General features: G+C 36.7%; 1 protein-coding gene across 1 annotated transcript in view; it reads left to right on the top strand.

Annotated features, from left to right (window-relative positions):
* Nucleotides 1-3,652: 3,652 nt before the first annotated feature.
* Nucleotides 3,653-13,624, top strand: part of PIGN (phosphatidylinositol glycan anchor biosynthesis class N) — a gene marked incomplete in the record, with an annotated part of 157,832 nt that continues 147,860 nt past the window's right edge. The window contains 3 exon segments of the mRNA XM_072411829.1: nt 3,653-3,900; nt 10,452-10,700; nt 11,284-11,405. Coding sequence (XP_072267930.1) covers nt 10,480-10,700; nt 11,284-11,405 — 343 coding nt within the window.

Below are 13,624 nucleotides of genomic sequence, written 5' to 3' on the forward strand. Positions count from 1 at the left end.
GGGGGAATGAGGGAGGGATGGGGATGTTCCCTGTTCTCCCCAAGATAATGGGTCTATGCAGTTGGGCCTCCCTCTTTAGTATATCAAATTACAAAAAAAGAAAACCATGGGGTGCAAGGGGAAAGCAAAGAAAGAGGTTTTGAGGCTCAAGAGTTTTTAAGTCAAGCTATGAATGTATTATTATATATTTACTTCATATATAACAAGGTCATAAGAATACTTAGTTCACAAACCTAGAACATGTAGTACATTGTCTTGCCTGGTTATTTTGTACAGAAAACACAGAAGTAAGAATATTATTGCACGTTAACATAACATGTTCTGTTAGTCACACCTATTTCTGTTCTGAGTCACAGAAATGGGGTGTTTTAGTAGACAAATTGTTGCTAGCATGAACAGTAGACAGCAAAGAAAAATGAGAAAAGGTAATAATATAATAAGACCGTATTTTCTGTATACAAAGTCCCCGACGCGTTTCGCCCAGATTAGGCTTCTTCAGGGGGATGTGACTTAATACAGTTTGTGATAGATGGTATATTGATCTGTTCTGGGTGATATATTCAGGACAGTAGTTCTTAAAGTAGTGTTGATACACCAGTAGGATTCATTTAAACTAACAAAACTGTAGAGTACCAGTTGATGAGAGTTTAGGGTGAATAAGGGTATTCATCCTATGGTCTTGTGCTTATAGAAGGTTGCAGGTTGTATAATGAATGTATTGAAGTTGAAGACCCACAAGTTGTGATTGTTGCATAGTCAAATGCTAGCAAAGGAGAACTATAACTATAGTGATATTTTAAAAACTTAATACAAGATCATCTCAATCAAGTGAGCAGCGAAATTATAATTGCAATTAGCCAATAGCAGGAAAATCATTGTAACATAGTTAACCCATCGAGTACCGCACAGCCACACAGCTTGTCACCTCTGAAAACTTTCCTTCTTACTGTTACCTGTCTTCTCCATACAGGCATTGTGTGTGACATTAAAGCAATGCTTATATTACCTTGGGAAAAGATTGGTTTTCACTCCTCATTCTTCCCTTAATGATGTCATAGCAACTTTAACCTCCTTGCAGTTAAGCCCGACCTTCGCTCGGGCAAAAAAAAATTGCAAGGATGGTTAAGCCCGAGATTTTTCACTTACCTGGTCCCCCTGTGCTCATCCAGCGTCGTCCTCCATCGGTCATCGTCCGCCGATCTCTCCAGCGTTGGGTGCCTTCGTCTGGTGCCAGCGGGACCGGTAAGAAGCCGGCCGGCATCTTGTGTTCCGCCGGGCCAGCGGCCGGCTTCTTACCTGGTCCCGCTGATCGTCCGACGTCCTGCTCGTTCCAGCGCCGGATGATCTCTGCAGGGAGAAGCCGTCCGGCGGAGAAAAAAAAAACCGGACGGCTTCTCCCTGCGTGCGTGCTGACGTCGGTGCGTGTGCGGGAAATTCAAACTGAAACTCATTCAAACATTTTGTATTGGATTCAATACAAACTCCTGTATCCAATCCAATACAAAATAATTCAAATAATTACAAAGTATATACCATGAAAAACAGTGGATCACTTTTGGTACAGAAATCTAGACCTCAGTGTAACGCTTAGGTGGTTAAAAAAGAGTTGTCAACATCATTGTACACAATAAAAAAAAAAAAAAAAAAAAAAAACTGCAAGCATTGGAAGGAACAAGGAGAACTTGTATGTAAAAAAGAAATGTTACAGATACATTTAAATTGTACTGATGTAAAATCAAATCTTTCTCTAATTTAGGATGAATCGGGGAAGATGTGAAGCTCTGTTTTTATCACTGTCCCTCTTGTGACTATGGTCACAGGAACAGAAAATGAGGATTATTCTTTTAACGGAGACACCTTTTCCACTGAAAGACGTCTATTGTTGGCCATATGCTGGATTACCAGATACGAGTCATTGTTCTTATAAATGTTCTCCTAAAGCTTGTTCACTTTATTAATGAAAAAAAAATATGTTGTAGTAATATTTTTGGCCCAAGGGCCAAATAGCAACAAATACCGGCCCTGGAGCGCTGGAACAAGCCACTAATTTGCAGTTATATTGGGGATATACCCGGCATAGCTGCCTTGCACCCATCAGCTGGCTTGATTAAGCACTGTCCCACTCTGACAGATTATTATAATTTAGTATTTTCGACCTCCTAACAAAAGGCAGACAAATAGAAGTGCTCCATGCTGTTTACAATGGGGACTGGTCATGGCAGCAAAGATGTGTTGCTCTTGTATGTGGCAGAAAGTGCTCTTATTAGCTACTATTTGTTAAGGAGCTTTCTCTGCTAATATATAAAGCCTTGTCTGGGAAGGATGGGAGGAGGAGGACAATGAAACTGTATTTGATTGAGCAAACAAGTGGCATTTGTGATCAAGAATACCATAGTTTTCTATAGATTTTAAAGCTACGTACACACTTCCAATTATTATCGTTGGTAAAAAAGCGACAAACGATCCTGCACGATATCTGCGAACGATCGTATGGCACCGATCCTGTACATACAGATAACGACACGATCGTTCGCAGATATTGTACACACGATAGATGCGATCGTTTGAACGATACAGGAAGTGACATGCACCTGGAACAAATAAATATATAAATATATATATATTTCTCTCTCTCTCTCTCTCTCTCTCTCTATATATATATATATATATATATATATATGCTCAGACCATGCACGATCACTGAACGACCCTACACACGATAGATGGTCAACCATCGTCGTCCAATCCGATCCGCCGGTCCGGTCGTTCATTTCCAAGGACTATCCTCGTTCGTCGGCGTCGTTGGTTACTTTTTTTACGAACAATTTTTAGCCAATCGGTCGTTCGTCGTTCATTTCCAACGATAAAAATTGGAAGTGTGTACGCAGCATAACTCCTAATCAATTATTTTGTCTAATCTATTAAAATTAGTACACAATTTATGACAACGTCAGGAGGGGATATCCCCTTGCATTCAAGAGATCTATTCTTGCTTTTATGTCTCTGGGACAGGAAGTAAAAAGAAATCGCCCAAGCAGACAGAGATAACATCACTGGGTCACAATTCTTCTCTTCTCTGAAAAACTAAAGGAAAATTAAAATGTAGCTATATTTACACTTTAAGGAGCAGCTCACTTGTAAAGGTCCTCATGCAGTAATTGGCATTTTATTATATTTTTTTCATATAGTTTTTTTTGTTTAATTATTATGCAAATGAGAGGGGAACATTTAGAATGGGAGTTTTCTATCACATCATTATGTTACAATTTTCTAAACTAAATTTTATTTTTGATATCGGCCATTCTTGATGTGTGCAAATGTAGACTAATGATAAAATCTTACATTTTTTCCTTTTATACCAGTGACATCTAATATGTTTAATCTCCCTTTGTTTTTTGTTTCAGTAACATTGGTTACCAAGAGAAGGAAATTTACCTTTACATACACTTTAACCCATTTTATAAAATGTCCTAGAACCTCCTATATTTATTTGGCGTGTTTATAGAAATGCTTTAACAGTAGATACCCATATAAAACACACAGTGTCTTAAATGATGATCAATTAGGTAATGATACATTTTGCTGAATGTTTCCATTATAATACATTTTTATTTTATAAATTAATACTTTTTTTACAAATACATTGTATTATCTATTTAATGTACAGCGCTGCACAAATGTTGGCCCTTTATAAATCCTGTTTATTATTATTAATATTATTAATAATAATATAATGTAGGCTGCCTTTGACAGCAGATTCATAGGGTTACACCTAAAGCAGCCTAAAGACTACACATCCCATCATGCTCTGCTTCTGGGAGCATCATCACATAGGGACCAGGAAGTTGGAGTGAATGACAGCAGGAGGATGAAAAGCTCCATACATGTGTGTGAATGAGGGTATGTAGATGTTTTGTGTACGGGTGCAGGTGCTAGGATACATGTTAATGGGAGGACAGAATATGATATGGCAGGGTTCATACGATTATGTATTGGTTATATTGTGACAAACCAGGCTGCATTCATGTTCTACTGTAAGTAAGGAAGCCTACACTGATCTAAATCATGTGTGCTACTTCTCTAATGTTTGATTATTTTGAGTTTACTTTTATATTTTTTTACTTTTAGTGTTAGCTTATTATTAGTAAACCCTTTTTGTCAATGTATACCTTACAATAATTGACTTAATCACTGACAATAAAGTGACTCTATGGATGAGGTGTGGGTATGGCTTCCTCATGTCAGTGAAATGTTGCCCTGGGGTATATGCTGCATGTTGTGTCTACTAGCTGCAGCCCAATATAAAATAAATAGGGGGTAGAAGTCCCATAGAAAATGAATGGTGCAGTGCTTCTCTTTGGTGATCATTGGTAAATCTGCTAACACCGATTCTGCCATACAGGTGGGTGAGCGCTGGTATGGTGGCAGCTGCTGGTATCTGCATGAGAATGCTTGGTCCCACCGTGTGTCTGAACCTTCCCTAAACCAACTCTTTATCCCTAAATCTATGGCTGCCACTCACATAGGAACTGATGCTGGGTATATATCTCTCAGCTTTCACAGGTGATCCTCCATTCACCTGAATTGATATTCTAATGTATGCCAAGGCAGCACTTGGGCGGGTATAAAGTTATAAAAGAGTGCCTGATAAGGTTTATTTCAGTGCTGTTTTATTAAGGTGTATCTCCTGTGATAAACCTAAGACATCCATGTACATGCGCTCATAATAATTAACCTTTTTTAATGAGGATGTTTATTATTACTATCATTATTTTCTGCCTAAATCTTTGATTTTGAAGACAATAGTTTGATGTCCATGTTTGCCTATAGACACTGCATAGCTAGAATGGTATACTGTATATATTAAAGAAGAAATCCTTCTTCTTAGTTTAAATAAACCCTGGAAGGTTATTTAAACACTTACCTTTACTCTTAAAAAGCCTGTGGTCCCTCTGCAAACTAAGTCCAGCAGGTTCCATGCCGTCCTGTTGTATCTATTCTTTCTGGTGTGGACGTAGGATCTTCTTCTACTTCTCAAGTCACACGATCTGGCTCTGCCCAGGCATCTTCCTGAAAACTTCGAAAATAAAGTGTTAATCTCACTGCGCTCCTCAGTCTTTTCCTCTACAGAAAGGGGAATGGACTTTACTAAAAAATGTTAAAAAAATTATATAAATCCTAATTTTTACATTATGTAAAGGAGTTAGCCAACCTTTTATATAAAAATGTGATGTGATAGGTCTGCTTTAAGTCTACAAAAAAAATAATAGAGCTAGATGATAAACTTGGATGATATTTATGATATATACCATATCATCCTTTACAAGTAGGATTTATTTTACTTGTACAGTGTAACTTACAGTTCTGTTAACAGATAAAGGAGAAAAGCTGTGACCACTGTCTGGCTTTCATTGCTGTCTCTCCATGCCCAATGGGGAGCTTTTCTACTACTAGTTCTTCCATGTGACAGACTGGTAAGTGAAACCTTCTGGGGTCATAGACTGCACAGAAATCTTTTACAGCGCTAAGGCTTAGTCTACAGGGACTGTTTCCCCAGTGTTTAACCTGAGGCTTTTAAAGCCCATGTTTGAAGTCCCCATGCATTCCAATGGATCTAATCTACACCAGGACGTTTCCTTCAGGCACGTTTTTGAGCGTTATCTGAAACGTTTAAAAAATTAAAACGATGTATAAACGCGGGAAAACACATGAAAACACTTGAAACCGCTTCTATTGAACTCAATTGAGGCCTTTTCAAGCGTTTTTAAGCTTTTATGAAAGCTTCTATTGAAAACAGTGGGGGCTTTTATAAACGTTTTTAGCAGGATTTTGGACTCTGGAATCCCCCTTTAATAAGGAGACTCCCAGATCTCCACCACCCCACCCTGGGGAATGAGTACAGGGGTACAAAAAACCCCTTACTCATTCCCTGAAAGGGTTAAAATATATGTAAAAAATAGACAAGGCTTTAATGTTAAATTATTTTATTAAAAGTGTGTGTGTTTGTGTAAACTAAACTTTTTTTTTTTTACAGGTTATCCCAATGACAGGTTGATTCCCAGGGCTGCAATGAGCACAGCCCTGGGACTCCTCCTGACAGTGAGGGATCGCAGGGCACTAGGGGTTAAATGAGGACAAGGCTCTCCATTCTCCCCTAGTGCTCTGTGATTGGCTGGGGTTTTACATTTTTTTTACACAAACACACACACATTAAATAAAATAATTTAACATTAAGGGCTCATCCAATTTTTTTACACCTATTTTAACCCTTTCAGGGAATGAGTAAAGGGTTTTATGTACCCCTGTACCCATTCCCTGAAAGGGTTAAAAGTAAACTTTCATTGTGGTGTTGTGCCTTTTATAAACGCTTATAAAAAATCGCGGCTATTTGCGGTAAAACGCGTCATAGGCGTTTATAAAAGTTTTTTTAGATTTTTAAAGTTAAGCTTTAAAACGCTTGTAAAAGTGCATAACAGCGCATATAAACATGGTAGGAATTATTTTCCCCCTCAACCCAAGTGTTAATCACCTGGCACTTTGGGACCTCTGCATTATTTATCTACTCCCTAGCTCTTCTAAAAGAGTTTGTTTCCCTAAGTGATAGCAGCAAGTTTTGTAGATATTGGTTGTGTATCTGCAATGACTAGATACCTTCAGTAGTCAATTCTCCTTTTCCTATTTATTTATAATGATGTGACTGACTAAACCTTTATCTATTACATGTCTTTCCCCAGACTTAACAGCAGGTGTAGAGGAGCTTTATTATTTTCTATTTATATGTATAAAGTGACCATTTTTTGTATATACCCGATGTTATGGGAAAGGATGTTTCCATTTATTTAAAAGTTCCTCTATTGCTTGCAAAGATCAAATGCAGCCCACGTGCTACATTTACTTCATTTACTGCATGTACTGAAATACAAATCACAGCATTAAGATATAAACCAAATCAAACATGATCCAAGATTGCCAATAATTACTATACAGTTATAAACACTTTTTTCCCACTAACTATATGCTGCAAATGAATCAGTTACTGTAATTTAAAACTCCTGCACCTGAAGATACACCTGTAGTGAATATTTGGTAAATGTTACATTTACCGCTAAAAAATGCCCAGGCTTGTGTAGAGTTAGTAATACTTTGGGACAACTAGAGAAAAGCTAAGGATAGTAAATAGTAGATGGAACAAGAGAGAATGCCTAATACTGTGTTATAGTGACACCTAGCGTTCAGTTTGTAGTACTTATAAATAATAAGTAAAATAAAATAAAAAATCCACCATAGATGTGGCAGTGGGTCTGATTTATTAAAGCTCTCTAAGGCTGGAGAGGATCCACTTTCATCAGTGAACCTGGGTGATACAGCAAACCTGGAATGGATTACTTAAATACATTTTTAATTTGTTAGCAAATGTTTTTAATCCTGGACTTGATCCATTCCAAGATTTTTGGATCATCCACATTCACTGATGAAAATGTATCCTCTCCAGTCTTGGAGAGCTTTAATAACTCAGGCCCATTAAGTCAATACAGTTGTTTGTTCCATTTATGATATTTTTATGGATAAATACATGTATGTATAGATAAATATATTTAGTTAGTATGTTTATCGTGCAGCTATAGCACTTATGGCAACATGCCCATCATAAATACCTTGTAAAGGTTACGTTGGATATGTTATCCATACTATGGAACATGGGAAAAAAACAGTTTTGCATTGTAAGGTATGTAGTATGTGCATAATGTAGTATGTAGTATGTTCACATAAATGCCAATTTTAACATGAATGTCAGTATACATAATGGGCTTGATTTATTAAAGCTAAAAGTATAGACTGTCATGGGGGAACATGGGTAATCAAGCAAACTTGGATGGGATCTGGTCCAGGATTGGAAACATTTGCCAAATAATAGCAAATGCTTGTTAGGAAATCCATTACACCTTTGTAATGCACCATTGTCTCCCATGATAGTCTATCTTCTCCAGTCATAGAGAGGTTTAATAATTCAGGCCTGTTATGTATATATCTATATATTATTAAATAATATTATTTTTTTTTCAGACTTCATGTAATTACTGGGGAAACAGATCACAGACTGCTAAAATAAGGAAGACTTAAGCATACGTTTAGCTAAGCTTTACTACATTATTGTATTATTATTGATTCTAGACATTTTAAGGAGAAAGCTGGGTGCACATCTGGAGCGATCCTTAAGCTGTCACTTTCCCAGTGACATTAGCTTCAACAGACAGATATTAAGGAAAAGTGTCCAATGACATTGACAAATAAAACATTTTTTTCTTAGTGAAGTAAGTAATTGCAAATTCTTGGCCATATGTTAAACCTACCTCTTTAATTGTCCTACACTGAATCTTAGGTTGAGTCTATAATGTCTCAACATACTTTTATCTTATTATTCATGTACGTTTTAAGATGTAAATATAGTATTAGTTTTTTAAAACTGTTACATATATACGTCTTTTCAAGCACCTTTAAAGTCCAATCTGTTATGTATCTGTTTGATATTTTACATTTTGGAATGGGGAGCTCCAATATGTGGTACCTTGAGTCCTTTTTATATTCTAATTTAAATGTAGGCATTGCTTGTAAATGTGTAAAAAGAGCTGTTTGCTTTATACAATGCGCACTGTTTAAGATCAGCCTTGAAAAGATACATGTGATTGGTTTCTGTGGGGAGCATGGAGATCTCCTTCCAACACATTTTATCACCTCTTCTGGAATAAAATGTCATTTTCAGTTTTAAAAGTATTTTTTTAATTAAAAAGAGTGATTTGTATTGACTGTTCTTTTATTACTGTGTCTATCAGTTCTCCCCAGAACTTCTTTCTTGTTCTTAATTTTTTTCTTTTGACAAGCAAATCATAAAGTGCCCAATTGATTTTCAGCCTCTGAAGGATTTCTCTATTTTTATGTGTGGAGAAAATGTATTTTAAGGTAATGCTTTACTAGGGCCTCTAGGCAATTCAAAAGAAGCCTAAGACACAAAATACAAAAGCACCATGAGTAAAAATCAAGAGGTCAAATAATCAGTAGATTCATACATGTGGACAGGTAACATTCAAAGCAAATCTATAATATTTTGTCTATAGTAAACTCGAGCTTGTTCCAATCCACCTTAGCTCTTAATTGCACACATCAGATGATTCTTGTCTGATAATTGCTTCAGGCTCGTACTGTATTATTATTATTATTATTATTAATAAACAGGATTTATATAGCGCCAACATGTTACGCAGCGCTGTACATTAAATAGGATCAGACGAAAATCTGGTGTGTGTACAGTGCTTGTGATCTGTCATTCTGTCGTCCCTCCTGGCGTATCCACGAACGGCAAATGATCAAAATGAAAGTCAAGGGGAGAGAGCACAGCGGGGTGCTGCTCGGTCATTCTCTCTATAGAGCAGAACAGTGTTGTATGTACAGCGCTCTTTCATGCATATTTCAGTCTTTGTCGTAGGAAAGCATGTGTACCCAGCCTTAGACCTCCTAAATAGTCACTAAACCTTTTTTTTTTTTTTTTTTTTGCTAATGCATTTTTTCATCATGAGTTTTTTGTGATTTGCGATCTGTTTGTAATAGTTGATGATCACATAAAAAAAAATGTAACCCTTTTATGATACTAAAATTGCCACTAGGTGCCAGTACTGTGATGGCCTTATCCGTAATAAACCTTACTGTATGAAGGTTTTAGGCAACTAAACTACATCACGCTGCTTACATCTGTCTTGTCCATTCTGTTCTTAGTCCTAAATGTTCTGCTGCTGTATTTGGAGGTTATCTGATGGTGTTCATGATAAGCTGTATTGGAAGCTCGGCCAAACATCCAAAGAATGCTATTTCAACTAGTTTCTTTTGTCAGCTATTCTTCTTGATAAATTATCACACTTCCTATTATAAACTGTTACAGGATATGAAAAGTATGAAAAGATAAAGAAAAAGAACAGAGAAAGTTGACTTTGCTTTTGTTTTTATATATAAAATTGTTTAAAAAAAACCTTTTAAGGGCTTTAAAAAGAATCATAATGTAATTTCTATACAATAGAGAGCTTTTATACTCACCTTTTCTGGCTAATATATCCTAGCTCCCCTCTATTCCAGCCTATGTCAGTCTCTTTGAAAAATAAACACTTTCCGCAGATTTGGATTCCTATGTCTCCTTCTGTGCACTGGTTCCATTCTTTCACTCGTGGCTTATGGGTTAGGGGACACCCGACTACAATGCACAGTACCTGACATTCCCAAATGTGTTATATGACTGAAAGAAACTACAATGTTAGAATGAAGGATAGGTAGAGGAGCTGGTCTACCAGAGAACTCCACAGACAACCTCTGTTTTTGCAGTGGACATGTATTCTAATTTGTTTATACAGCAGACAGGGTCTCTATTTCTATTTGTTAGAGATTTACATGTTGTTCTTTACTCCTAGGAATTGTCAATGTGTATTTTTTTAGAGGATGCTCCTTTTTTTTCTCATTGGTTTGCTGGTCCATCTAGTATTTTTTGGCTCAATTTTTGACATCTACTTTACATCTCCGCTGGTCCATGGAATGACGCCACAACACACTTTACTTCCATCTCCAGCAAAACGTCTAGTGCTTTTTGTGGCTGATGGCTTGAGAGCTGACACCTTTTATGAGTTGGATGAAAATGGTTTATCTCGGGCTCCCTATCTTAGGTAAGATTACATTGTAATGCTAAACAATAACCCCTATGAATAATATAATATATCAGATGAATGGAATATGTCTTTTATCTATGGCCAGACCCATAATTTGTTTAAATAATTTATGTTATTTTTTAAAAAATTTACACTGCGGTAAAGACAGTAAATGTTCATTTAGCCCATTTCTGCCCTCTAACCCTATAATTTATCAAATGTTGTCTGTGAAAGGAAACCTAATGTAAGCAAACTTGGTTTTTCTTCTCTTTCAGTTTTTACACATGTATCAATCTAATGTTAACAATTGCATCATGCTACTAAGGCTGCCTGCATGATTTTGTCATAATTTCAAATTGTGAATTGTCAGGTGTGGGTTTGAAGAAATTCACCTGTATACTTTTTTGTCCATATCTGTGGCTTGATATAAAGTGGACTCTGGGGCGGAGATCTTTGAGATGGTAATTACTATATGCTTATCTGCCTTGTTTTTTACAATATAACAATATTATATTTATTATTACAATATATTATTATTACAATTATATATATTTCTCCCGCATGTTACATTGCTTCAAAATGCTTTCTTTTATGTTTTTAGAGAAATAATCCAGACAAGGGGTAGCTGGGGTGTGTCTCACACTCGAGTTCCTACAGAGTCCAGACCAGGACATGTTGCCTTGATAGCAGGCTTCTATGAAGATGTCAGCGCAGTGGCAAAAGGTAAAGGTTTCTGATTTATTCTGATACTGTTACAGGAAAATATAGAAATAGTGTATTAGTTGTTGTCTTACAAGAACCTTTGACATAAAATAATAAAAGTCCAAAGTGATCAGTGAGTTAGCATCTTCAACATGGCTTTTTCCCTGGAGATGTTTGTTACACAGGCATGCGGAAATAAGTAATACATTAAAATCCAGATTTTATGTTCTAGTAATAGCTTACTATACTAGTTTATATAACTTAAGAAGCTTCAAACAAAAATAGCCTTTGGTTTTCTTTCCTAATTTGGTATTGGCAATAAACAGCAAGGTCCTCTTGTATTCAAGAGGAAAGTCGAGGTGCTTGCATTTAATTAATTTAACTGCTTTACATTGCTTGCCAGCTATTTTATAACAGATTCACTTTTTCCAAATAAGTAGGATTTTTGCTTTGTTTGTGGTTTAACCCAGGGCATTTTGTCAGACTGTTGTCATGATAAAGGTTTATATTGAAATCCATGACCTTTTCTTTAAATACAAACTGTCAAGAACAAAGATCTGGATGTACTACAAAAAATCAGCCTAGGTATCATATCCTCAGTACTATAGCACAAAGGAAGTATAAGCCTTTAAAAGGGTCAAAGCATAAGCCTAAATACACAGTAGCCCAGTGGCTAGCACTGTGGCCTTTGCAGCTCTAGGTCACAGTTTCGAATCTCAGCCAAGGCGATATCCTCATTGCGTTTGCATGTTCTCCCCATGTTTCTGTGAGTTTCTCCCAAATACTTTAGTTTCCTCCCACATTCCAAAAACATGCGGTTAGAATAATTGCATTCCCCCCAAAAGAATTGACCTTAGACAGTGGTAATGATATATGACTATGGTGGGACTTTAGATTGTGAGCCCTTTGAGTGACAGCTAGTGACATGACCATGGACTTTGTGAAGCGCTATGTAATATGTCGGTGCTGTATAAAAACTAGGTAATAATAATAGGCACTTTTAGGTCTTTTAGGACCTGTAAGGACTATGACGCACACCAAAAGATTAATATACTTTACTGGTGGATGTATAGTTATGTGGCCTTCGGAAATACCAATTTAGATATCCATAGTGAGAAGTATGAAGATGACAGAGAATGACTGAACCAGGGACAGCTGTAATGTCAGGATAGGCAGCAAGGAAGTTTAGTCAGGAAGAAGCAAAGATCAGTAACTGCAGAAGTAGTATTCACGAGAACAGAAGAACTAAGAGTCCCCTGAACAGAAAGGATCACTGGAGGACAGGCTATGCAGAAGTACAACTTAAACAGAAGAGAGCTCATCAGTATAGAAGTATTGTGTTGCTTTGATGATAAGTACCATGGAGTTGTGAAATATTGCAATAATGCCTGTCTACAAATTTCTTATGTCTAAAGAAGGTCTAATGTTTGAGATCAAATTTAAGTCTTTTTGCATAGTGCAGACCTATCAATGTACAGGAAAAGGAATATATGTCTGTTTTCTTTAAAAAATGACAGATGGGGATACTGTGGTACTGGAATTTTGTTCATTATTGTAACCAAATCCTGCCCAAGGCAGGAAAGCATCCTAGTTATCTTGATTGACAGACTCTAGAGCTAAAAAGTTATTGTTCTAAAGACTAGTTGACCCCCAGTTTTTCTGTTAGTTTGGGGATGGTATACTTCAGGGTACTGTAGAATCATATCCAGGAATGTATAGAACACCTTTCAAAAGCAGGAGATGAATTAAACCATGCCGTCACAGACAATGTATGTGGGCACACCATAAAACCTAAATATCTCCAGGCTGAAGATGAGCATCAGAGCTACATCAAAAGGTATGACCTGGCCACTGGAAAGAGAGAGATAGGTTACGAAGAGGTTACTCTGATGTTCACTGGGTAATAGAAGTGAAAGAAAACCTGTAGGTGTGTGAATAAGAGACCTATTTTGTGCATGTTGCTTTTAACATAGTCCCAACGTCCTTTCATTGGTTTACTAGTAGTGTAAACTGAACACAAAGGGTCCAGTGAACACCAGAATGCTAGAACTTTAGGCCCAGTGAAGAATGTTGGTTTTTAACTCTTGAGTGTTACCCAGGAGTGTGAAAAAAGAACTGTCTAACCATCTTAAACCTGTGTAATGAAACTGCAAATACCGTGTTTCCCCGATTTTAAGACATCCCCATTAAATAAGCCACCCCCGATTTTTGAAAAAATAATTAAAATAAGACACTCACCC

Source organism: Pyxicephalus adspersus, chromosome 5, assembly GCF_032062135.1.
Source record: "Pyxicephalus adspersus chromosome 5, UCB_Pads_2.0, whole genome shotgun sequence".
NCBI classification, from domain to species: Eukaryota; Metazoa; Chordata; class Amphibia; order Anura; family Pyxicephalidae; genus Pyxicephalus; species Pyxicephalus adspersus.